The following is a 27,251-nucleotide window of genomic DNA, read 5'->3' as shown; positions in this document are numbered from 1 at the left end:
TACCCCCAGGATATAGGAAAGAAGATCCTACATTGTGGTTTAGGACAATAATTTAGACATTAATCAACAATGTACATTATTAATAGCTATGCAAAACATGCCCAAATAAAACCTACAAATACTCTGTCTCTGAAGGCTGCAATCTATCACTGTGTCACCGAGGAATTGATTACTGACAACTGGCATATTTCCACCCATTGTATCCACAACGGTCTGTGAGGAGTAACTCTTGTTTCCTGCCATGAAATATATTTATAATCAAGTCAGGTGTATGCCTCAGAGACAATGATGGGAGTGTATCAGCAGTGTGAGTTCAGTTGATCCATGTACCAGTCCAGTTTGCTGCCACTGCTGCATTGGAGCTGTGACTTCCCTCACCTCTGACAGGCTGTGGGCCAGGGCAGCCATTTATCCCCCACGTTCATGGCAGCCAAGAGACACACTGGAAACTCACCTCGTGACAGGCAGTGTTAGTTAAACTGAACAATGTACCAGTCCAGTGTGCTAATGCTGCTGCACTGGAGCCATGACTTCCCTCAACTCTGGAATGTGTGGGAACACCCCACATTCCCACAACTCCCAATACAACCAAGATAGCTCACAGAGCACAAGTTGTTGGCAGCCAGGACAATCACCCAGCGCAGGCACTGCCATGTGCAGCAACACCTCGGGCGAGCTCGGGCACTGCACCACTGGCACCCAGTTACTCCACACAGCTGAGAAAACGACACATCACCAGAAAATCAGGAAGCCTGTTCAACCTTGAGAAGAGACAACTGAGAGGGGATCTCATCAGTGTCTATAAATATCTGAAGGTGGGGTGCCAGGAAGATGGAGCCAGGCTCTTCTCAGTGGTGTCAACCACAATGACACGAGGCAACAGGCAGCAACTTACGCACAGGAAATTCCACCTGAATATAGGGAATAACTTCTTTACTGCATGGGTGACCGTGCACTGAACAGATTGCCCAGAGAGGCTGTGGAGTCTCCTTCATCGGAGCTACTCAAGAACCATCTGGATGCAATCCCGTGGCACGTGCTCTGGGACGACCCTGCCTGATCAGGGAGGTTGGACCAGGTGACCCCCTGCGCTCCCTTCCGGCCTGACCCGTTCTGTGATTCTGTGATCCCTGGGGCACCGAAACACTCAGTGCACTCCACCGCTTCTGGTCTTTAGGAAAGCTTGGTAAACTGGAATTTAAAGTGGTACTTTCCCACGCACTCCTGTCTCGTGAATGCTCCCTACAGGAGGGCTCACAGGAATTCCGTCCCCCCTCCCACCCCTCGGCCCGGCCGAGGCCCCCCGGCCCCGCCCCCCCCCCCCGCTGCTGCCCGCGCCGCTGCGCGGAAGGGATTTCTCGCCCTTCCGCCGCGGGGTCACGTGACGCCCCATCGGCCCGCAAGATGGCCGGCGCCCATGTTGGTGCCCGACCCCCCCCTGGGGAAGCCGAGGTGAGGCCGCGCCGGCCGGGCCGGGACCCCCGGGGGCGGGGAAGAGCCCGCGGGTCCCCGCCAGAGGGTCGCGGCCCCGCCCCGGCCGAGCCCGCCCGGGCGCACGCGGGGGCGCGGCTGAGGCCGCCCCGCGCCGCGGCCAGTGGCGCAGCTCGGCGCGGCCGTGGCCCGCGGGGCGGGGAACCGGGGCCGGGAGCGCGCGGGCGCGGAGCGCGCCGGTGCAGGGGCAGCGAGCGGGGCCGTGGGGCAGCCGGCAGCGGGGCGGGGGCGCTGCCGGGGCCGCTCCCTGCCGGTCCCGCGGGCAGCGGAGCCGCCGTGCCCGCGGAGCCGCGCGGGCGGGGAGGGATCCCGATGGAGCGGCGGCCGCTGGCGATGAGGAGCGCGGGGAGCTGCGGGATGTGCGTGCCCGGGCTGAGCCCCATCCGGCCCCGCCGCAGGGATGGGAGCCCCCGGCCCGGGTGTCCAGCTCTTTGCCAAGGCCGTGCTCCAATGCCATTCGGCTCGAGGGGGAGACGAAGCCCAGCCCTGGAGCTATTGGGGCGGTACTGCTCCGTGCGCCTCAGCGGTGTGCTGTGCTGGCCCGGGAGTGAGGGGAGTTGTTCTCCCCCTTCCTGCCTTGGGCTTCAGGAGTGCCTAAGGAAGCGTGGGAACTGGGAAGGAGGTTCTTGCTTTCATCTCCAGGCACCTGCTGAGGGATGCAGTCCATTTCAGGCAGAGACAGGGAGTGTCCAGGCTGACCAGGTCAGAGGGCCCATGTAGGGACAGTGCTTTTGAGGGCAGTGCTGCTCCCGGGACAGCCACCCTGGTGTCACCATGGCACCCCTGCAGGTGGTGACCATGTGAGCAGCCCTGAACAGAAGGATTGGGGATGCTGGTGAAGTTCTGAGTTATGCTTGTGGAATCTTTTAAAATTACACACTGCAAAATGGGAAGGTTTTAATGTCCCGGCAGTGTTTGGTGTGGCACAATGACAGAAGTTGGAGATCGTCCCTCCCTCCGTTTTTTCCAGTATGAACTGGCATGGAAGAGGGACCTTGAATGAAAATTGCCAGAAAAGCAGTTGATGTGAAAAGGTTTTAGATACTTAGAGGGGTTTTAACCACAGTGCAAACATGGTGCTGGTTATAGGCAGCCATGCAGAGCTGTCAGACAAGCAAGGGAGAGTCTGGCCAAGCTTCTGCAGCAGAAGAGCAGAGCTGAGCATTGGGGGGGGTGTGGTGTGTGTTTTGTTATCTGTGCATTGAGATTGTTGCCAGTGGAGAGTATCAAGGGAGATGAGAGAAAACTTGTAATTTCAGAAAAAGACTAGAATGTGCTGAAAGGTATGCCAAAATTGGAGGGTAGAAGATCCCCAAGTTTTGCTCCCTGATCTGACCTAGTGACCAAGTTTCAGGAGCTGAGAGAGATTTCATGAAGTTGGTGATAATGTCAAACACTGCAGAGCTCAAGAAGGATGAGACCCTGTGTGGTGTCTTGTTGCTGCTGTCCATGTGTAGCTCTAAGAGCACAGCCACAGATCTACAGATTTCATTGTCATGTCAGATGCCGCTGCAGAGTTACTGTTTCATACGAGTGGCTGTTAATTTTGCATTTTGTGGGATTTTTTTCTGCTGAAGGAAATTAATTGCATGTATGACAGTAAAAATTAGTTGTTTGGCTGTTTTCTCATCTTCATGTTCCTCATCTTCAGCCATCAAAAGTACAGAGCTATTCTGAAGAAAGAGAAGAGGAAAAAAAAGCGGCAGGCGCTTGCCAAACTAAGGGACTCAGGTAACTGTGAAGTGCTTGATGCTGTCAGTGGAACTAGAAGTGATTGGGGTTTTTCTTTTTTTTTTAAGGATATAATTCTGTGTATCCTTTGCTGGCTGTAGCATCCAGTTATGTAGATGCATTGTTTTGTGTTTTTTTCTCAGAAGCTACAGAAAAAGATGAATCTGTGTCTGAGGAAGAAGAGGAGGAAGTGGAGAAAGAGGAGGAAGAAGAAGAAGAAAAAAAACTTGAGGCAGAAAGGTGAAAAATCTTGGAAATGGCATATATGCAGTAGACACTTAAGTAGTCAATTCCATTTTTATACTTTGAAAAGTTTGAATATATTCTGTAAAACAGAATATTTTTTAATATTTCAGGTTACACCATTATTTTCTCTAATGCCTGAATAATTCCATTTGAATTTTCTCTTTTAAGGAAGATTAGATAAGCTGCAGTTATTGCTGGAGCAATAAATTTGAATTGTGTACATGACAATCGTGTCAGTTCTGGATACTCATTAAATGGAGGGTCTGAGTAGTGTCTGGTTTCCTTGGTAGACAAAAACTACATGAGCAGTGGTTGCTGAGAGAAGAAAAGGCCCAAGAAGAGTTCAAGCTAAAGAAAGAAAAAGAAGAGGCTGCAAGAAAACGACAAGAAGAAGAAGAGGTGATGTATAAACTGACTGTTACTGTTGTGCCTGGAAATAAGGTAGACTTAGGGTAATATTCTTATTGTTTTATCATGGACCTGTTTTTCTTGATCCTTGTGTGTTTGAAAGCACAAGCTCTTCTGTCTTTCATTTAGAAGAGCAAAATTGAAAAGGAAAACAGCAACTCTTTAAAAGTTTTTGTCCAGAGATTTAGTTGCTTGTGATTGGATGGAAACTTAATGATCAAAGAGTTGTTTGGGTCAAACAAGATAGTTTTGACTTGGATTATAAAGCACTATTTCCTTAAATAATTAATTTTTTTATCATAAAGAGGAAGATCAAAGAAGAATGGGAAGAGCAGCAAAGAAAAGAGAGAGAAGTGGCCCAGCAGAAGCAACAGGAGAAGAAAGAGAGAGAGGTGATTCCTGGTGGTGGGAGGATAAACATGTTACATATCCTGTTACATGACGAAATGCAACAGTTATGCATGTTGAAGAGGGATTTTGTTATAATTAGCAAATGTATAAATGTGTTGGTTACTCCATTCTGTTTGATTTCCTGAAACTGTTAATCACTGTTAAAGAGCATCTAATGGATCCATATAAAGGGTAACTTGTTTTAACACATCTGGTTGTCCAGAGTATGTAGTTGCTTACATAATTAAATATGAAGGCACACTGCCAATGCAGGTTCTGATATGTGCACTTTCTGCATCATGTGTTAAAGATGGTCCTTCCTTAATGTCTCAGTTGAACATACTCAGTGCTGAAGAAAATGCCCAAAGAGGATATGGAATATGGAAGTACATTGCTGCTGTTCCTTAACACAGTTCTTAATCAAAAGATGTGTTACAGCTCTTCTTTACCTGACTCATCCAACAGGACGTATCTTTTTTCAGAGCTCCTTGGGTGGAATAAAAAATTATACGGAAGATACAAGTCATTGATGACGTTTCTGTTAATGATACATTCTTCTTAAGTTTTAGAAGTTCAATGACCTGGATGTAAGATGTCCTGTACAGAAATCCAGTGTGAGGACTGGCCTGCTATTCCCAGTGAAGGGTGACTGCAGCTTTCTAGGATTTGGTCATTTTTGATTCTCCACAATCACAAAAGTTTCCAGTCATTTCACTGGGAGATGTCTTGCTACTGTGTCTGGTAACCACAGCAGGAGAGGAGCCATGAGCAGATAGTTCTGTCTCCCGCAGTTAATAGCTGGTTGTGCCACTGATGATGTAACACTTGCACAAGGAATGCCAAAGAACAGCAGTTGTTGTATTTCCTGTCTTACTTCCTCTAGTGTTGAGTCCATTTCTCTCTTTGCAGAATAGGGAGAGAAAAGGATGCTCATGTCCTTGATTTAAGGTTGAGATATAGTTCAAAGAGAGTTGAACCATGGTAACAGCAGGATTTTGTTCCTTCTCTCTCTCCTAGTGCCTGGGTTTGCCCAAGCCCTCAGTGGGATAATTTGGTTCTCTGAACTAGATGGAAGCTGCTTTCTTTTTTGCTTCCTTGTTGGCTTGTTTGCTTTGTGTTTTTCTGAGTTTACTGTGTTAGTGAGTTAAATTGGCTCATAGAGGGCACTGACAGGCAGCCAGAGGGAAACTGATTACCCAGCTAGGAGTGGAGCCACCCATTCCAGCAACAGAAAGTTGTTTCATTGATTTTGCCTGTGTCTTGAAACAGCAGTTTATTCAAATTCTAACAGTGATTTAAAAAAGAAACTGATTTCCCTCCCTAAGATGAAAAAATAGATTTTTTGATTTCGTGACTGGTGGTAGTTTGGGGCTTTATTTGTGTTTTTTGTTTTGACTTGTTTTTCTGTTTATGTGGTTTGGTTTTTTGTTTGTTTGTTCTGTTTTGGTTTTCTTTAATAGGATGGATAAAATCTGACATTCTTCATGATTAGTACCAGATGCTCTCTGCGTTCTCATCTTGGATTGCATTTTTTAATTTTTATTTGCTCTTTTTTAATTTAATTAATTCTCTTCCAAATTAGAACAGTGCTAGCATATTTTCTTGTTTTGATTATGTTTAAATGTCTTTTTTTTCTTTGAACTTCTTAGAATAATTTGTTAGAACCAATTTCCAGCCAGATTTGGAGAGTGATATAGTTTTGCTCAGCCCAGTTAGAAGAAGTAAGGGAAAGAATATCCTCATTGTCTTCCTGTATTTGGAAGGCTAAATACAGTTAACTTATGATGTTTAGGTTTCTTAAGAGTTACATCTTTTGCTTTAACAGAGACTCACTGAGCATTGTGTTTTTCTGTGTGTTACATAGAATGCTTGAGTTAAAAAGTTTAGTGCAACTAAACAATTATGGACTTACCTGTAACCAGGCTGTGTGCTAGAGCAGGAGATACATTTAAATATTCAGTAGTTCAATGACAGTTTTAAAAAAGAAAATTAAACTTCTAAGATGTCCATTGTTTACTTTAGAAAATCATCTACATAAGGGTCTTGTCTGATGTATCCTTTAACAACTTTGTAGTACATGAATTGCTACAGAGCCAAAGTAAATCTCCTGTTTTTAAAGCAAACCCCATCAAACTTTCATTGTGCATAATCATTGAGTATTGTAAATTAGGTTCTTAACTAAAGACAACAGATGTTTTGCGTGTCCTCAGGGTTTTCACTAGTCCTGTGTTTGCACCATTTATAGGCAGCTGTGCAGAGGATGCTGGATCAAGCTGAAAGCCAGGTATGCTCAGAGACTTTTTGAAAAAGAACTGAAAAGTAATTTAATTTCCATCCGGTGTTTGTCTTCTAGCATGCTGTCCATCTGCTCTTGAGAACCTAATGGCCTGAATAAATTTAATATATAGTGGCTTGCATGAGCTGTAAACAATTATTTACTGGGTGGAACATAATTAAGCATATTTCTGGCTGGTTGGTGGCAGTGCAGCTGTGCATGCTGATGACTGTTCAGGAGATCTGAGTCAAAGTGAACCTGGAAATACTGCTGTGTGCTGTTAAAAAACACTGTGCATGATGGTTTATTTGTGAATTGTAATTCTAAATAAATCTGTCAGTCCTGGGTGGCAAGACAAACTTGTCTTTTTAAGCAGATGGCAGGCTCTAAATAAGAGGATTCAGTGGTAGAGAAGGGCACAGATTCTTAAGGAAAAGAAAAAGGTAGGGGAGGAAGAAGCTGACTGTTCAGATGCCTGGAAGAGCATGGATCACAAGCTGGCAGTGTGTAGCAAAGAAAACTGCAGTTTTCATTTGAATCTTAGAAATTGCCTTAAAGAATAATTTGGCTTTTTATCTCTGTCATAAAATTAAACTCGTGAGGATTCTAGCTCTGTTTAAACCACTGCATGAATCTGAAAAATAAGTTTTAACCTAGTTAATCCATTGTGTGTTGATCGCCATAGTTACATTTGGTTCCAAATCATGTTTAAACAGTTCCTTAGGTAGGGATCTAACTCTATTTTGTAATATGGGTAGAAGAATGCTCTGAACTGCTACCTGTCCAGAGCTCAAGATGTATTAGCAGCCATGTCTGCAAAGGAATAGGCAGAAATGTGGTATGTTAAGAGATTGCATTATAGTATCAGTTCAGGGTTCAGTTACTGCTGAAGTAACAGTGCTGTTCTAGTGAGAGAAAATTGTGGCTGCAAGTCATGAACAGAACTGGTCGCAGGGTCAAATGCTGCTTGTAAATAAACAGTTTTCAGTTGATTTAAAAGGAGAACTGTAAAGACACTCAGCTTTACAGATTACTTGGTTAGAATGAAAATTCCCTTTTTAAAATGTGTGTCTTGGTTGTAGTCAGTCAAGGCTTGCAACTTGGTATGCCCATTTGGAATTATAGAAATCTTAATGGACCAAAATGACCAGTATGGGTACTTTTACTTCCAGTGCTAACTATGAATTTAATTTTTTTAAATTCCGGCCTTTGGCATGTTGTTTTTATTTTAGCCTTTTCTAGATGCACAGAACAGCAATAATGCTAAGCTTGCTGAGCTTTCAGCTATCGCTCAAACAAGTAAATAGTCCTAGCTTTCTCTCTCCCAGTTGTGCTGGTTTTGGCTGGTTAATGTTCTTCATGGTGGCCAGTGCGTGGCTGTGGTTTGGATTTGCACTGAAAATAGGGTTGATAACATAGAGATGTTTTTGTTATTGCTGAGCAGGGCTTACACAGAGCCAAGGCCTTTTGTGCTTTCCATGCTGCCACACTGGCAAGGAAGTTGGCGATACATGGGAGGTTGGGAGGAGACACAGCCAGGACAGGTGACCCAAACTCACCAAAGGGATATTCCAGACCATATGACACCATGATCAGTATATAAACCTGGGGGAAGAAAAGGGAGGAAGGGCATGGGCTTTTGGAGTGATGGTGTTTGTCTTCCCAAGTCACTGTTACACGTGATGGTGCCCTGCTCTCCTAGAGATGGCTGAACACCTGCCTGTCTTTGGGAAGCAGTGAATTAATTCCTTGTTTTGCTTTGCTTGTGTACCTGGCTTTTGCTTTCCCTATTAAACTGTCTTTATCTCAACCCATGGGTTTTCCAGCTTTTACCTTTCTTGCTTTCTCCCTGATCTCGCTGGTGGGGCAGTGAATGAGTGGCTGTGTGGGGCTTGGTGTCTGGCTGGGGCTAAAGCATGGCACAGGTGTATAAAGCTGCCCAAGGCACTGGGCAGCTTTGAAAACAATGCTTTAAATAGATTCAGCTTGCCTTGTAGCAGCCCAGTGCTCACAATTGCACGTGAATTCGGTTGTCAGTTTTATTTTTGACATTCCCTTTCTTTATTCATTTCTAACTTCTGTGTATTTTAATGTTTTTTCCACAGCTGGAGAATGGTGTGAGTTGGCATAACCCAGAGCCCCCAGAGAATCTGGGAACAGAGAAGGATAGAGCGAATTGCCCCTTCTATATTAAAACAGGTTCCTGCCGATTTGGAGACAGGTAATCAATTGAATATTTACCAGCATAGAAGTGTTTTGGGGAGATGAAAGGGAGGCAATTTCATTAGGTCATAAGCAAACTGAAGAAAAATTGCTGTATAAAATACTTTCATATATTTGGATGTGGATTGAGAGCAGAAGCATTGCCTGGCTGGATTGAGCTATTTTTTATGGCATATTATTGCTGGTGCATTCTGGTTACATTGGTCAGACTTAGTTTTCCTTAGCTCCGACACATGCACAGATATATTCAGACAGAGTATATTTGGTTTATTCTTAGTACAGGCCTGAAATGTCAGATTTCATTTTTTTATGTTGTCTACTTTGCATACGTTGCATTGTCTAAAAGATAAAATCAAATCTCAAATGGACTAAAGCAAGTTAAGGTAAATCTGCACTGTTGTGAAAGCTTCCAGAATTCTCACTATTTAAGTGTGTGATACATTAGTTCTTGAGTCTTGTACACTGATAGGGGAGGGAAGTATAGTAAAAGGCAAGACCAGAGAAGGACAACAAGATGATGAGAGATGAGCAACAGCTCTGTAGGAGAAGTCACTGAGTCTAGACTCTTTTGAAAGAAGGGATGGAAGAGGGCTGTGGTAGATGAACAGGAAATTCATGGTAGGATGGAAAGGATTATTTGCAGTTTCATCAGGTGTTTCTGAGTGTTTACCGGCTTCAAAAAAGAAAGGACTTCTCATATGAAACAAATGGCAAAACCTGTTGCCTGAGGACATAGAGAAAGCCAAAAGTGCAAACAGATTACGAGTTCATGTTCATCAGTGACCAGGAACAATGATGACCCAAATGCAGCATCTGACTAGAAAATACCTGATTTTTTTTGTTGTTGTTGTGTTTAGGAGGAATAACATCTTAGCAGGGAAGGACACTGATATCTATTACATGAATCTTCAGCATAAACTAATAAGGCTATTTTACTAACTTGTATCACTGAAATGTGTGTGGTCCAGCTATCATAGTTTTCTTTATCCTTGGAGTAATTTGTTTCAGTGTGATGTATATTGTGGATAATTATGTGATAATTCAACTGTATGAAAGCTTCAAGTCCACATCTTTTTTTTCTATTTTGAAATATGTGTTTAATTCCATAATAAAGATTTGGCCAGCTATTTCACTACAGACACCATTTTTGCTTTTCAAATGTCTAGGTCTTTGCAGTATTTTTGTTTCAGTGGTTTTTAATAGAGGTAACCTCCGTGGATTATTTATGGATTGCACAGAATTCAGCTTTGCTTTGAACTGTGAATAATGCTTGGAAAACAAATACTGAGAAACATCATATTCTGCCCTTCTTCTTTCATCCATAGTTGTTGATCTCAGATACCTCTCCATCTTCCTTCTTTCTCCTCCCATACCTGCTTCCTTCATATTCTGGTCATTTTAACCACTGGTGCTGTCTGTAAGTTGAAGGACAGGTACAGCCAGGGTAAGGACTGGAAGGATGGGTTGGAAGCAGTTGGGGTAAACTAAGAGCCAGTGTTACCAATAAATAATTGCTGAATCTTGTCAAAGCTCACTGTATCTTGAAGAAGCTAAAACTGGCTGAGTTCACTATTACCCATTTCCTCTAATTCAAACCCTAATATTTTGCAGTAATACTGGATTTTTGGGTCATTAATTTCCTTTTGTTCTGTCACGTGCTGTAGTCATTTTGTGTACAGGCAGTATTGGTTGGATTTAGTATTTTGAGTTCTATTATTCAAATTGGACAGGAAAAGGAGGCAGCTTCTCAAATGTAAAAAAATAATAATCATCAAATTAATTGTCTCCTGGTTTAGTTTTGGGTTTGGAGATAGGGTGCTTTTTTTTTAAAGTCTAAAGTGTCAACCAGAAGGTGACTGACTGACTGACTGGGTGCAGAAAGACACTTTGTAGCCGAAGCCTAGGTTGGAATTGCCCATTTTGAGACCTGACCTCCCTGCAGTTTGTCTGTGCTGTGCCAGTGCCAGACGAAGAGGGCAGACTAGTCTGGATATTTTTCTGAGCATGTCTTGAAAAGGAGAAATGTGTTGGAGAGTGCATGACCCAGTTGCTTGGGGAAGTATGAAATGGAGATCATAGAGCACAGTGAAATAAACGTGGAGGCCAACATCTGTGTTCTTAGTGGATCTAAAGGTGTCTGGGGGAGAACTGTATTTCAGCATGTGAGGGAGGTAGCTTGAATATGATGGATGGTGAGGGAGACCTAATAGTTTTATGGCTGCCAAGAGGATGCAGACTAAGATAAGACTGACTTTAAAGAGTTTTTTTATTTTATGTTTTTTTTAGAAGTGGAAAATAGCAGTCTTGTACTTACCCAACCACAGGTCTAAACACGCTGTCCTTCCCTCACGCCCTCTCTCCCTCCCTACATGATGAGAACAATTTCAGTAAAAGTTATTTAGTTTGTGGAAAGAAGAGCAGGGATTTGCTTTAGGATGAATTTGTAGAAAGAATACTGGCAATCTTTTAAGCCCTTCAGAAATTGGGAACACATTTAACCCTAGTAGCCTAAAAGAAATTACTTTAGCTCTCATTGTGACACTGATATCTATAGCTTTTATAGATACACTTTCTTAAGCAACGATGTATTTGTGCATGGCAGGAAGCATCAAGATTATGTGCAAACTCACTCCAAAAGATTTGGTTTACTAATTGAAATACGCTGATCTCCCACTAATGGATTTTCTTTTATAATAACTGTAACTGAAAATGGCAAGTGTTTGAAGCTTCAACAAATGCATTTTCTGCGGTACGTGCCAATCCTTCCACTCATCTTTCTTCTCTACTACTCTCCAGGTGTTCTCGCAAGCATAACTACCCAACATCCAGCAAGACACTCCTCGTCCGAGGGATGTTCATCACCTTTGGCATGGAGCAGTGCCGGAGGGATGACTATGACACAGATGCAAGTCTTGAGTACAGTGATGAGGAGACCTACCAGCAGTTCCTGGAGTTCTATGAGGACGTGCTCCCTGAATTTCAGAATGTGGGGAAGGTTGTTCAGTTCAAGGTATGCATCTAAGTGTGGTTTACAAGCCTTAAGCCCCAGCTAAATCCTGTGTGCATTAGGAAACTACAGTGTCCTTACAGCCAACTGTACATCTCTTATGTCACCTGTAAACTTGCCATTGCTGTTACAGAGCACTGTCTTCCTCTGGGTGAATCTTCTCTCCCATTCCCCTGAACTGTTAATAAAAGCTTGTGCTTTTATATTGCAAGTTCTTCACACTGCTCAACAGCCCACTTACCTCACAGTCCTTTCTTTATCCTGTGCTAAGCCCCAGAGGGTCCACTGAGATGGTTAGACAGTATAAATACATCTGAGCTACTGTATTTGTGCCTAAGGAATGAAATAGTGGGGGTATGAAGTGTATTTGGAGTGTACACCCAAACAATGTCATTTTAGGACTGGCTGGATAAAATAAAATCAGATTACAAAGAACTGAAAAGCTAGTAGGTATTCCAGTAGGAAGAATTATAAAAAGGTAAGTTATGTAAATGGTGTTTAGATTTGTCATCCATCCTTACTTTGTGCATTTGGTTTCCTGAATGTTTTGTACTGAATTTTTCCCACTTATATTGTGATTTCTTATGGGGAAAAACAGGGATCTGTAAATGGAGACCACTGAGATCAACGATGTGTGTTAACAGTCCCATGTTGCCCCAAATTATGCAGCTGGGATGGTGAAATCTCCTCGTATCAGAATCTATTGCAGCATCCCTTTCTGCTTGCCATTCCTGAGAGTTTTCTTGCAGTCACCAGGAGGCACATGGTGCCTTTTCTCCTTTTGTTTCCATCTACTGACAGCTGCCTTGGGACTGAGGTGGTATTAGCATTTCAAGCAAGAGGAAAGTAGTGTGAATTTTCAATAGTTGTGTAATGAGCTTTATAAGTAAGAAACCTTCACTTGTTTGGAGGAGTATCCCCTCCATATTTTGACTCATGGGCTATCAGCAAGCTGTAGTCTGTGCTAGAAGATGTGATGTAGATTCCCTATGGAGGTGGGTTAAAATGTCTTACCAGCAAAGTCAGGTCCTTGACTTTGTATCGTCGTTCTGTGTGGCTGTTCTAAGCTGCACCTACTTGGGTCCCTATGACTGTTTGTGTGGCATTCCATGGCTTCCAAGGCAATTGTGCAATCACAAGGTGATTCTTATGGACATTTTCATTACATTAGATATGCTTCAGAATGACATGTTGGCTGCAGGGATCTTAACTGTGAGTGAGCTGAGTCTCTGCAACTGTTAAAATCAGATTATACACACACCCCTCTTTCAGCTGATTTCTTTTTCCAGTGTAGCCCAAGGTTTTATTCTTGTTGTTCTTTCTGGGAAGCTGCTCCAGAGTCTGGGAGATCCTAATAAAACACTCTTCCTACCCAAAAATGTCTACGCCAAAATCATTCTCTCTTGTTCTTGTGTTGACATTGTTTATCTCAAATAGTTTGACTCCTTCCTGTAATATTTAATTATACAACTGCTTGTTGTTGTGACTGAAGCCCTTTCCTGATCCAGTGCACAAAGAAATATTTCCTGAGGATCAGTCAGGGTTCAGGGATGAAAGGAGCTGCTAGCCTCATTTGTGCAGATATTGGAAGAGGCCTGGGGGCAACAGAGGTTGGGATCACAATTCTGCCCTGGGGAACTGTGTTCCACCTGCCTGGGCCTGCCCATCAGAATCTTTTGTAATTAGCAGCAAGCTTTCTGGAAGGTAATTTGTGTATTTTTTAAGAGCTTTAGTTATACTCTGAATGCTAAATTATTACAAAAAATGGTGTTTTAGAACCTGTACAGTGAAAGCTGGTGACTTCAGCTTTTCTAACCAATCTCATGGGGATGCTGTGAAGGTAAATTGCTCTAAAGAGTCTCTTACTGTAATGAATCCCACATTTCCACATGAGGATACTACTAATTGTTTTCAGAGCAGATTTGTCTGTTGCACAGAAGGGTTGGCCCAGACAAGTGCAAGACAATGGAGTATAAACTGTCTTGTGGGCTAAGTGAAGCCGATGTCCCAGAGTTAATCAAAGCATAATGCTGGAAACAGTCAAACATAAGCCAGAAGGGCTTTTTTCTTTTTTTTTTTTTGGTTAAAACTAAGTGTTCAGAAGAAAATCATATCTAAGTTGATATGGATGAGCTCTCATAAATGAATGGCCCATCAGAATGCAGGAGCTGCTGTACAGCATAAACCTTCCACTGCACTGACTTTGTGTTTCCATCCCCTCAGGTCAGCTGCAACTATGAGCCTCACCTGCGAGGAAATGTCTATGTCCAGTACCAGTCGTAAGTACTCGCAGTCGTACTCAGTGCTAGAACTAAACTCCAGCGCTGAGTAATGAATAAGAAGTGTTTATATAATGCATGTGATTCATTTTCATACTGTAATGGGAGGCCAGAATTGGTAAGTGATGTCTGAACTGATTGTGTGATGGTAATGCTGTGTGTCGTTTCACTTTTTAAAGAGAGAAGGACTGTCAGGCAGCCCTGGCCCTGTTCAGTGGACGATGGTATGCAGGCAGACAGCTTCATTGTGAATTCTGTCCTGTGACGAGATGGAAAACTGCTATTTGTGGTGAGTCATGTAAACACTTGGAAAAGAGAAGGAGTGTTACTCAAAGAGTACTAATGGAAGTGAAATAGAAGGATTAGTCTGCAGCTTTCGGATCTCCCTAATGTTGTAGTTCATGTCCGTTTGGAAGACACATGTGCTAACTTGCTTGTGTTGATCTAGGAAAGAAAAGGAATATTATACCATGGCATGTAAGTGCCTGAATTGTTTTAGTGGATTTACCTTGGACTGGAAAAGAAAGTTTAGATTCTAGCTTTGGAAATAATAATCTTAAGATGAAACTACACGAAGTACTACTTTATCTCTCGAAAAGCAGCAGCAGTTTCTGAACTATCAACAGTTCTTAGCAGTAGCTATCACATTTAACTTATCTAGATTTACACCCTTAGATTAAGATAAATGAAATTTAATTAAATGAAAAATGAAATTTGTTCTAAGGTAAAACCAAACCTTCATAGCTGTTAAAAAGTTAATTCCAAGAAAAGTACACAAGGAAAATTAATCTTGTGTGAATTAAATGTTTTTCTGTTTGGAGAAGCAAAATTCAGTTTATTAAGTTTCCCCTCAGTAGGTACATAATGAAGAAAGAGATTTAATAGATGATCTGGTTCATAAAAAATCAAACCCTAATCTGTTGCAGGCTTATTTGAAAGGCAGAAGTGTCCAAGAGGGAAACACTGCAACTTTCTTCACGTATTCAAAAACCCAAACAATGAGTTTTGGGAGGCCAACAGAGACATACGTATTTCTCCTGAACGGACTAATCAGTTGTCTAAAAACTCTGAAAGGAGAAACAGATCAAGCCATCGTGATGACTATTACAGCCGGTCCAGGAGAAGGGGCAGCCCCAGCCCAGATCATTCTTACCGGAGAAATGGAGAGTCCGAGAGAAAAAAGAACCGCCGCAAAAACAAGAGGCGGCGCCGTTCGGGGCGGTCGAGGAGCCGGGAGAGGAGGAGGTCTCACAGCAGGGGGAGAAAGAGGAGAGGCCGCAGTCGCAGCAGAAGTCACAGTCGAACTCGCAGTCGGAGCAGAAGCCGGAGTTCCTCTCGATCCAGGAGCAGGGGTAAAAAGAGATCAAGCAGCAGAGGAAAAAATAGTGAAACTCCCAAAACAAAGTGAGAGTTACTTTTAGAAAGCGGTAATTGAACAGAAATAGATCTGACAGAGAAATCTTTACAACAGGGCACCAGATATATTTTGAGTTTCAAATAAAGTGTTCTTGCACATTAAAATGTTTCTTCCTAATAAAGGAACCTAGTTTATTGTGTGCTAAGCTTCAGAAAATGAAAAGTTTTAAGTCCTATAGAAGGTGTGAACGTCAAGTACTCTAGCTACTCTGTCCCTCCGAACTGCTGCAACACCTGGATACACACTGAGTACAAATAGAGAAGTAAAGCCTCTTTGGTATATGCTTATTTCTGTTTTGTGTGTGTTAAGTGTTTCCTGTCCCTGTAGGGAGTTAGTACAGAACAGCCAGTGTGCAGTAAATTCACACCCCTGCACGCTGCAGACCGAGGTCTGTGTAGACAACTGCCGTTTGTATTTTTCATCTGTTTATGGGAAATCTTTCTAGACAAAGTAAATATAATAGTATTATGAGTTTGAGTAAAGGGATCTCAAAGACATCACTGTTTGATTGTACAGTACTTGCCCAGTAGGAGCTTTGTGGTCATGAGTGTTGGATTTTTCTCTCTCCCCTGACTTGAGCTGCTGGACTAATTGCCTGTAGGGATTGCAGTAGACTAAAACCGAGTGGGAAGCACACAGAGAAACAATCATTTTATTCAGTACCTTAATCCCCAAGTAAGAGTGAAAACCATGCAACTGTAATCCTTGAGTGAGGATAGAAAATACTTCACATACTTCTTGGCTGCACACCATTTGTAGGTGAAAACAACTTGCCTAACCTGTGCTGGAGGGGTGGAAGTGTCCCATCTGGGAACCAAAGATGCAAATGTGATTGTGACGGCTCGATCAAAACAGTTGCACAGTGGCTGAAGAAACTGAAGGTTTTATACCTGAAAGAATACTTTGTTTTTGGTATAGGAGGACTTGACTTTTTATGGTTTTTAGGTTTATTTTACAAACAATTTTAGGCACCCTACTGCCTCGCTTTCCTACAGCCAAGGTGGAGAGTAGGGTACATAAAAATGAAGTTACAGGGACAAAACCTTTTTGAAATGACAGCTGTATTAGTAAAGTACCTGCAGTTAGATAAATCCTTATAAATATTTTTTCACTTTTAAATGAAAGATTTGTGCTGTTAGATGGACTGTACTTCTTACAGCTTAACTTCAGGTATTTAACGTGGGCACCTCAGATGCTTGGAGAGAGGAGTTTGTGGGGCTGAAGGTGCAGGTCTGCAGAGATACCTCCCTCTCTTTAGCTTCTCCAAAGAACTTGTGCTCCTGCCCTTAGAATACAGATCAGACCCCAGGAGTTAGAAGCCTGAAGTAGGTGTGAAGTGCTCCCAAATAGGAATTCATTAAGATTCCAATGATGTAACATGCACTACCATAGAAAATCTGGATTATCCAAACTTTACCAATAGCATTCCTCACAGCAAGAATTTTTTTTTCCCCCAGGATAGTTAAGAGTGAGTGAACATTGCTTCTGGATATAATATATATATTTTTGCTTTTCTAAATGCATACTGCACCTAGCATGCTGATTATACATTTTTCCTTCTTTCTTCATGTGTAACTGTTGTCCAATATGGAGTAATACAACAAAAGTGCTATATATTGATGTTCAGTTCAAACCCAACTTTCACTATATATTGTCATAACTGTAGGCAGAGCTGTAGCTTAGTTAATTTGATTAAATGTTTTAGTTATTAACAGATGTAGGAGCTGTAATAGCATAACTTTTAAAATAATAACTTTGAAAGGTGTATTTCAAAGGATAGACAGCACTAATTTTAAATTCCATTTGAGAAATTTGTGACCACCAGTTTCTCATAACGTACCTTTTTCTGACTAGACCTTACAGACAGATTTTTCCTGAGGTTTCTGTTTTTCTGTAGATGCTCAATTGTCTCAGTGGTCACTTGTGCAGCATGTGGCAAACTCTGGTTCAGTTCCCTGGAGCAGAACTGAACCGGCATTTCCCACGTGCAGAGATGTCACCAGCAGGCTGGTATCTTTCTTTCCCTGGGGATGCCTTGCTTCCCACAGCTGGTGCTGCTGACCCAGCCTGCTGGCCAAGGCTCTCCAGTGGGAGAGCTGCCTTGGGACATCTGCAGATGCTGTGCATCCCGTGTAACGCGGCTGGGCTGTGGTGGAGCATTATCCCAGCAAAATCAATTATGGAGCTCAAGGAGTAGTGGAGTGAGTGGTGGGAACCTGTGACCTGTTGGGTGAAATAAGCAAACCAGGTCTCTGTGGGATTAGAAGCTAAGTACAAACTCTCACCCATGTGAGAATTCCACAGGTAATTAGGCTCCTTGTCCCTACAGTTTTATAACCGCATCTGGGAACATGAGTGGCTGTATGTTTCTTTTTTAAAAAAAAGGTTCTTGTAATTAAAAAAAGAAAAAAGGCTTGCTCAGAGATGCATGTAAAATTTAAATATACTTTATTTCTGCTACTACCATGGCTGAAGCTTCAGCTTGTTTTTCTTGAGGTCTGGACCCAACCATGCTGGCTGTACCTGTGCAGTGTAGGACTGGTACCTGTGATTACCCTTCACTTTCACCCGCAGTCTGTTTATTACACAGAATTTGAGTGCTGTAGATCTGACATTTAGCTTGCATTTGTCAGCATGAAACCTGGGATCCAACCAGTTTTCTAACTTCAGAGTTCTTATTTTTCAGTATTGTTTCTCTGCTTCATAGCCTTAAGTAGTGTTCTATGCATGGTTTTGTGTTTCTTTATTATTAGCTGAGTAAGCTATTTATTCTGGAGAGACAAAGCTACTACAAGTTTTTTAATGTTTAATTCTTTTCTCTCCCAAAGGGGTGAAGCCCCAGAAAAACACAGAAAGGATTTAAATTTGCAATGAATAGCCTGTTCCCACTGTGTTATTCTGCATATTCCACAGAAAAGGACCTTATAAAGTGAACTAATATTGGCCAAGTTTTGGGTTGTTTTTTAATGACTGCTTAAAAGCAGCAGCTTTCAAAATAGTTTTTTTCACTTGTGAATTCTGCAGGGATCACAGAGGTGCTTTGGTGTGATTCTGAGAGCGGGTGTTTATGCAGAGGTTGGGGGTGGCAGTGCCAGAGCCTGCCAGACACCCTGTTTCAGTCAGGATGGGTAGCAAGCTCTGCTCCTGCCCATCTGTGGGAATAGGAACAGCCCACCTGGCAGCAAGGCTGCCTTGTTCCAGCAGCACGAGGGGAATAGTGGCAGCATGGTGGGAATTCCCATAGGCACAGGCACTGTTGCTGCCCAGCAGAATTAAGGCATCAGGTAACTGGGCTTGCCCCCTCGCAGCACTGCCTTTCCTCCAGCTGCAGCTGGCCCCCTCTGTGGGATTTCATTCCCTGCCTGCCTGTCCAGAGTAGCAAACACCCATCACAGGGTGAGGAGGGGTAGCACATGTCTGTGTGTTGAATGCATGGCATTTCTTATGGAAGGGGAACAAGCATACCCAGAAAGGCCTTCCCTCTCTGGCCCCTTCCTTTGTGTATAGGGCACATTGTCCAAAATGCATCCCAAGGGACTCCTCTCCCAGCTTTATGCCCTGTGGTGGCAGCATGGCTCTCTTGGATCCAGTTTTGTGTTAGCACGTTCACTGTATCAGAAACTGCTCTCAAGTGTACCAGTGACATTCCTGTGTGCTGAATAACTTGAGGTTTTTTCTAAAGACATGCAAGAGCCTGCTCAAAGATGCTATTGCTTCCTGTCCTGGATCAGCACTTCTTTCAAAACATGAAAGATGAAAGTCTATGCTAGTTAGTAACCTAACAACCTAAGTTATTTTCTTACATCATCTGAAGAGTGCAGCTCCTTTTGCTTTCACTGTCAGCTTGTTGTAATTAAAATAAACCCCAATATATCAGCTGAATTCAGTATCTATGGTTAAAAACCAAAAACAATGAAACATTGACGGTCTTTGTCAAGCCATGAGACAGACTGCAAAGCAAGCTGTACAAGCATAATCCATGGCACAAGGTAAAGACTTAAGTCAGTGAAGTTGAAGACACTCAAGCCAACAATCAACTTGCCTAAACAATCCAGAAATTCCAACTGATTCTTTAGCTTCCCCACAAGACAGAAAATTCAAGAAACAAAATTTTATTTCAAATAATTTCAGAAATGCCCAAAGATGGTAAGTTTTCCCCATGCTTTGCTGACATCATCAACCAGTTCAGTTCTTTTAGAAAGGTGGAGAACAGATTCGTCTGAGAAATTTTTGGTTGAGACCACAACTGTGAACGTTGCGTTGACTTGCTCAGAATTCCATGAAAGGAACTGAATATTCAGTCTGTATTATCTAGAATTCTCTCTGAACATGTGGTTTCTTTTAATTTCCAAATGAAGTGGTACTACCCCATCAATTTAACATCCACTTTAATAAATTTCATGTTTAATGTGGTAAGCCTTCCAAAAACTTGCTAATTTATTGCTTTCTGTACAATTTAAATGGATGTAAATAACTAATCTTGGACACAGTATACTCAACATTTTTTAATGAAGTGCTCAAGAACAGGTTAAGCACTGTAATAAAATTTCCCTTTTTTTTTTTAAGCCAGCACTGAGTAGCCTCTTCTTTTCTCTGCAAACACCAGCACTAATTACATATAAACACAGAGCAATGGTGTAAAAATGGACATTTATTACAACTAAACCAATGTGACAGACAGAGGTCAAACAGTTTATCACAATCACAAGAAAGCTTAATTCAGCCAAGCACATACAAGTGACAGTGTAAACTTTAAAAACATGTTTAATACATATAAAATTGCTTCTGGTTTGAAGTAAAATTACCTTAATTTAAGTCAATCTCACACACAGGGTCATTCCACTGCGATTTCACCCTCATCTATTCCTGCCCACTGTGCACTGGGGAGATGCCCTGGGACAAAAACAGTCTCCTGCAATCTGAAATCTCTAAGTGTAAATCCTAGAACGGGCGTAAGTTGACAACCTCTAATGCCCCGAGTTCACAGGCACCACCCCGGTACTGCCACAGGAGTAGCACACACAGCCCTGCCCTGGCTGGCCTTTCTGTTGCCACAAGCATTTATGCTGGGATCTGGATCAGGGGCCTTGAAAGTGGCAACACTGCACTTTTCCTGCTGGGTGCCACTTAACTGTGATCCCATCGAGCCCACAGCCCAGTTCTCCAGCTGGCCACGGAAGTGCTGCTGCCATCAGCACTGCCAGGGCCAAGCTTTGTGAAAATGTGGCACTATGCAGTGAACGAGCCACAACTCCTAGACTGAGATTCCTGGGGAGGGAGGGGATGATCCCACCTCCACGGGGAGCACGAAGACACACAGCAGAACCTGGCAGCTCCCAAGTGCAGCCCTACCTCCTCAAAACCACACGTCAGTGGAATTTCCTCAATCAAAGCAGGTTTAGTCTATAATTACTGAAAGTCTGCTCAAAGTGTCAAAATATTACTGGATATCAGTTTACATTTGCAATGAATATACTATACAAATCTAATACCTAAGAGCTCTCACTGCAAATTAGTTGGTTCAACTGTACATCACGCAGGAGTTTCCTAAGGGATGTGCCATGTTTAAGGTGTAAATCAAGAAAAGCAGTTAAATGACATTGACACTTAGTGTGGCCTTTTCTTTTTCCTACAGGTACCTATACACCCATTGAAGCTTAACTATAAAACACTAAAAATACAAGTAATTGGTAAACTTGGAAAGAAAATAATAAAAAGTCCCTTTTGTAAAACTCCATCTTCCCCATCTTTGAAAGTATTCGATTTTCATCATGCAAATCCCTCTATTCAGTCAGAAAGCTGACCTCCTTTCCTGTGTTCGTGGTCAGAGAAAGCTAATATCAGACCTAAAAACAGTTTCCTTATTTGAGTTTTTTTCCTTCTTTCCTCCATGCATTCCCTTTTGAGTATAGTAACTTGTACAGTTTTGCTAAAGGTAGCTACACTAAAATACACCCTCACGTCTAGTGAGCGAATCACTTTGCAGTTTTCTTGCAAAAAGCAGTTATCACCTTAACAGTGTTTACCAGTTTGATATGCAGATCCTGGCAGGATTCTTTGGTATAATGAAAAATTCAGTAGTTAACAGATATTTCCATTCTTTATGCAACAACTGAAATAAGCAGAATTATCATAAGTGGTGACTAAAATGTAGATGAACAAATTCTTTGGTTGCATAAACACAATTTCCACACCATGACATTTCATATTTGGAGTTGTCTGTGTAGTTTCTTTTCATTTAGATATGCTATGCTATGTCATAATAATACATTTATTTCCTGAAGTCAAGTTTCCTTATAAAAAACAGTACACTTATCGAAGTCAAATGCAATTTTCCTATAAATGCAGTGAAGGGAGACACTGAGTCAATTTAAATCTAATTCCCTTTCATTATAAATTTTGAACTTCGGTTTCTTGTTCCCTTTTTAAAAAGAAGTATTTTTTCTTGTAGGCCTGAAAGAAGCAGCTTAGCAAAACAGTAATACTGACAAACAGCATCTTACACCATTAGCTAAACATTACAATGATGGCAGTGAACATTTACAGTATGAAACACTGAGATGGCATCAGCTGAAGATTTATGTCAATCCGATTTCTTCAAGTACACTACGAGGGGTCTCTGCTTCCTACGGAGGGAAAATTTGAGACAGTAGTAAATGAACCCTGTGTTTCTATTGAGGAGCACTGAACATGGGTTAGTATGGAAGATGCTGAATTAAAACAGAAAAGCTGAAAGACACGAAAACATACAAGGACTGCTATTTGCAAACACGGTATTAGCTGCACTTTTCACAGAGCTGTTAATTAGATTGTCATGGTTCACAGGAATAGCTGGTAGGTTTTATTGCCCTTAAGCGCAATAAAAATAAAACAATTCAGATGTATCAGCAGGGAACAAATCACAACCAAGTAAAAGAGAAAAGAATTGGGGAGGGATAGGGAAGCATCTTGCAATGGAGTCAGTGATTTTTGTGGTGAATTGTTTCACAGGTCTCAAAAATCTGTTAGGGAATAATGAATAAATGTATGAATGAAACTACTGATGCAACTAAGATACAGTATCCCTTAAGCTCTTTATAAAGAGTCTGGGTTTTTTACAGTGATCCCATGCTTAATTCATAAAACCAGGTCAAGGTACCTTGGTATGCCTGGTGTCAAATAAATTCACCCCTTTTAGAAGCAGAGGAATTTCTAAGACAGGAATTTTATTATTCCACACCAGGCATAATGTTTTAGGTTAATTATAACAGTAAAAAGCTTTTTTTAGATTCAGAGCAAGTTGTTTAATACCAAATTCCAAAGGTTTATCATCAGTTTTATATTCATTATTTCCACAGTATCTCAACAGAAATTGTTTACACTAGGAACATTAGGCTGACCTTTTCCATAATTATTAACAATGTCATAGTAAATACAAGGGGATACTGTGTCCGTATGGAAACAAACAGTTTCAATAACAAGAGTATGAATAACTTACTTTAGCATCCTAAAACAAGACATGTCATGCAGCAGAAAAAAAGGCAGATAACAGTTAAGGCAGCCAACAAATTATTTTTCAACTCTTTGTAAATATTTATTAGAAAAAAGTCAGTAAAATACATAATGAAACACTTCAAATCTTGCAAATAACATCCAAACATTGTCTCTCTCTCAACCTTGACTATGTAGCACAAAATGATCAAGTTTAGTTTCCTTATTCATGTATAAGGTGATTCAGCAGAGAAGGAACAAGCTCTGATACTTTAAAGGCAACTTAATTTAAAAGTCAGTCAGAGCTTGGAACAGGCCTCCTCTGAACACTTTTAGATGGCTTCCAAAATCCAGCAGCAAGTAAGAAATTGCAAGAAAAAGGCAAGTTAAATCTGGAAACAAGATACTTGGTGTATTAAAGATGTAGTGATGGTTTGTTTTTTTTTCCCCTCACTGATGCAATACTTAAATATTCTTAGAACTGCAGTGACCTTGATAAAGCCAGACAGGATAGCAGGATTAAAGATTTACATGTGTATTTTAACACAAATCCCCCAAAAGGAGACACTGATTGAAGAAATGGTTATGTAGCATTTTTAATATAACTTGTTCTATTATATTCCCAGATTACTTTGTTGCATTCGTTTTAGAAGACACACATCTCCTCTATCCACCAACCTAAGGGTTTTACTCAAGAAATCCTACATTGCTAACTAACTATGGCAACAGAACTTAGGGTATTCTAACAGAACATACCTTCTCAAGCATTTTAGGGTCTTGAAAATATTTGTAATAGATCCACTTTTCAGTTTTAAATTGATTAGACAGCAGTGGACACTTGAGTTACTGAGGGGTGAAACGGTATTTACAAAATTGCCTCAAAACAAACTTCTCAATAGCTATGAAGAAATACAGAGCATTGCTGCTGCTGTCTTTAGAGCAGTTTAGTATTGTTGTCTCCACTGCCAATTCAAAGTCATAGGTGATTTTTAGCAGGCATATACTTAAATGACTAAATTTCTTCAAGTAAATCAAGGTCATTGGCTAACAATTGAAAGCAACCTATTTCAAGGACATTGGCTACTTGTCCGCAGATATCTCACCCATAAAAGACAGTAATATTTTAATTTTTTTAATACTACAGCAGTAACCTTGAAGCAGTCATGCCTTCTTATAGGCTCATCAACAATATAATCCCAAGGAACACCTAAAGGGTAATGTGTTTTGCTAGAGGAATAATTTCATCAATTATGACTTTTAAGAAACAAACAGAATGAATTATATTATGTTTTGTTCACATTATTTGTTTTAGTAAGTGTCAAACATCTCATCCAATTCTTATGGAAAATGTTCTGCAGTATTATACACTACCTGCAGCTCAAAATCACCCAAGGCAAACAATGCAAATTTGAAATATCAGAACACAGATGAGGAAAAAAGTCATTCACATGAGACAAAAGTGCATGCAATACTTTATTTCAAACATGCCAGAAAAGCCAATTCATTACCTAGTCATTTAGAAGCAAGCAGCTGTATACAGATAACAAGAAAAACAGCATCTCATTACAGCTCAATGCACAGCATTTTAAGCCAACAGGCATGAAATAATGCAGGCTAAAGCAGCATTAACCAGACATCCAAACACATTGTTAATGGCTTACAGAAAAAAAGGCAAACTTGGAAATGGAAAACCACTCCTATGATCTTGTTTTCTAAGATTCCAGAATGCTGCAAATCCAATTCAAATCTTTTGTCTAATCCCCTAAATCTCCCATTTTTATGTCAGTTTAACATTTGGAAGGTAGTGCATTACCACATATAGAACTACTGTTCGTGGTTAATCTCAGTAACCACTTCCTTGTTAATTACACTAAAACAATTTTCAAAACCAGCATTGGTTTTAGGTTACAAATAGAGGATGCAATACATGCCCTCTCACTCTGCCTACTTTTCAATGGAATGCACTTATGTGCAGTGGCAGTTCTCGGATACACAAGGCAGCCTGCACTTAAATCTGGAAATGCCAATTTAAGAAGATATATTTCAAGTATACTGTTAATGGACTTAGATTCTTTCCAACCCTAACCATTAATGGTTGGACTCAGTGATCTTAGAGGTCTTTTCCAACTTTGATGATTCTATGATTCTATTATTCATTTGTAAAGCAATGATCTTATTCTCACCTTCAGTGGCAGCAACTGTTCAACTACTCACAAGAGTGTTTTGAACATTTAAATACAAATGTTCTAGCTTCAAATTTATCTAAGTCATTCTCTTTGACCTAATCAATTCTGCCTTTCTCCTCTTTGTAAAGTCAGTCACACTATTGTGCCAGTCTTCAGAAAAGAGTATTGGTGTTTGCATCTTTGCGATATCGGTCTGTGTAGAACTGTGTATAACACCATGTAATACTTGTGTGTATACACATTTCACATGATACTACTCCTTCACTGGTTTCTCTGTTAAGTGTGAACCTCACCAACAGGTTTTAAGTGTATGTTTAAATACCACCACAACCTATTTGAAAGATAAACACAGGTTGAGTAATGTTACAGTAAGGTGTTACAGTATATAGATGTTTAGCTCAGAAAATGCTACAGAACTTTTAAGCATAAGACTTCAAGCTTACACACAATAAAAAAGTTAAACCATATGCCAACAAGCACAAGTTTTGTTGAAATGAGACATGAAGAGACAACACTGTAAAACAGAGGGGGAAGAGGAAAGTACAACAGCAGAGAATGGTTGTGGCATTCTATTAGATTCAAGATGACTGGATTCAGCAAGCTGATGATAATGTTCTGTCATGAGTAAGTCACAGGTCTATCTCCTCTGAAACTCTGCATGCATGATGAATGAAGCCCTTTAGTACACTGGTACATTAAAGTATTCATGTCGTGGCTACAAAAGAAACGTACATATTCTTATACAGAATAAAACTGTGAACAGATATGCAAGAAAACAAAAGTATTATCTCATTATTGTATCTCTGACATTAAAAGGACATTTCATACAGAAATACAATATTGCATTTTTGGCTACTCTAAATTTCCTGGGGGGAGAACCATCATTTTACCCCCCTCTAATTTGCATGCTGGGTCCAACAACACACAGAACAAGTTCACATCATAGTTACTGCATAACATAAGCTCAGAGTTTCTTCTCAGCCAAAAAATGTTTGAAGCAGAAAGACTGCTCAAGAGATGGATCACTCTCTCTATTATTTGCACAATTCTTGTCTCTATGGAGACATCAACTGTTGGCCTCTGTCAGAGACAGGCACTGGGCTAAGTGACATCTGACATCACCCACCACAGCTGCTCCAATAAACACACCTTTAGAGGCACCAGGCCTCTCAAACATGGCTGTGAGCAGCACCATGCCAGGGCAGTACAGCTGTGGCACTACTGGTGACAAAAATTACATTTTATAGAAACAGTGTCTGTTTTAAAAACAGGAGGTGTCTGATACACCCCTCACAGCAGGCAAAGTTGTCTTTGCTTTTGAATTATGCTGCTGAATTCAATACACTCTTGTATGATTAGCATACAACGTTAGTACACAATTTGGTGAAAGATGAGCTAGAAATAAAGCAACACTCAGTTTTCTGTATTAAAAATCAGTGCCCTGAAGACAGATGAGGACATTTTTAATGCAGTAATAGCAATTTAGGAGTATCAGCCCCACATATGCCCATTACACATCTTCTGAGAAGAAAACAAAACACACAAAACTCAACTCTCTCGTATTAGTTACCATCTTTCATGTGCCCATTATAATCTTCAATCTATTTCAGTATTCCACTCCTCAGAATTACAGAAGTCTTACAACAGAACTGAGAAAGTTCCCATGACTTCTAAACCTGTCTCCTCTGTTTATTCACATGTCAGTTTATTCACATGTTCAAGCTTGTGTATTTTTAAATTCTAATCTCAAATTACAAAAAAGAGCACAACAAAAATATCCTAGGAGTTTTACAATATTTATACTGCTTTTCAGTATCAGTAATCCGAAGATTATCCCACAGTAGTTAGAATTATTCTGACCAAACTAACTACAAATCCAGTAGTTCAAAAAATAACAGCACCTATATCACTCATATAACTCAGTGACAGTTGCAAATAAGTTCTAGTCTGCTGTGATTTTTGGTAGAATTCAAAAGAATCTGGTATATAATACAGAATTACACACGTGAATTTTAACTCTTAAAACCTCTCATACTGCACAAGTCAGAATTGTCAGCCCACATTAAAAACAAAATGCTGAGGCATATTCCTAACTGGAAAAGGAATTGCATGACAGTAGTGTACTCCT

At 41.0% G+C, this 27,251-nt stretch overlaps 2 protein-coding genes across 7 annotated transcripts in view; one reads left to right on the top strand and one right to left on the bottom strand.

Annotated features, from left to right (window-relative positions):
- Nucleotides 1–1,404: 1,404 nt before the first annotated feature.
- On the top strand, nt 1,405–20,036 carry ZRSR2 (zinc finger CCCH-type, RNA binding motif and serine/arginine rich 2). Its single transcript, XM_029964756.1, has 12 exons — nt 1,405–1,850; nt 2,134–2,193; nt 3,143–3,222; nt 3,366–3,462; nt 3,759–3,867; nt 4,182–4,268; nt 6,512–6,550; nt 8,647–8,762; nt 11,561–11,774; nt 13,995–14,050; nt 14,230–14,339; nt 14,977–20,036. The coding sequence occupies exons 1-12, from the start codon at nt 1,405–1,407 to the stop codon at nt 15,456–15,458; spliced, it is 1,896 nt and encodes a 631-aa protein (XP_029820616.1). The 3' UTR covers nt 15,459–20,036.
- Nucleotides 20,037–20,098: 62 nt separating this feature from the next.
- The window catches only part of AP1S2 (adaptor related protein complex 1 subunit sigma 2), a 30,600-nt gene continuing 23,447 nt past the window's right edge, over nt 20,099–27,251 (bottom strand). For 2 of the 6 annotated variants that reach the window (XR_001922124.2, XM_018084055.2), the window contains one exon: nt 20,099–22,093. Coding sequence is in view for 3 of the 6 variants with exons in the window: in XM_018084055.2 (XP_017939544.1) it covers nt 22,046–22,093 (48 nt within the window). In the remaining 3 variants the exon portion in view is untranslated. Of the gene's footprint in view, nt 22,094–22,944; nt 22,954–24,397; nt 25,839–27,251 lie in introns of those variants that run through there. The other 4 variants (XM_018084054.2, XR_001922125.1, XM_018084057.2 and 1 more) reach the window with 4 other exon arrangements.

Source organism: Manacus vitellinus, unplaced genomic scaffold (assembly GCF_001715985.3).
Source record: "Manacus vitellinus isolate BGI_N305 unplaced genomic scaffold, ASM171598v3 scaffold_7_pilon, whole genome shotgun sequence".
Classification (NCBI taxonomy): domain Eukaryota; kingdom Metazoa; phylum Chordata; class Aves; order Passeriformes; family Pipridae; genus Manacus; species Manacus vitellinus.
Note: the sequence above shows the minus strand (reverse complement) of the source record. Positions and strands in the feature narration are given on the sequence as shown.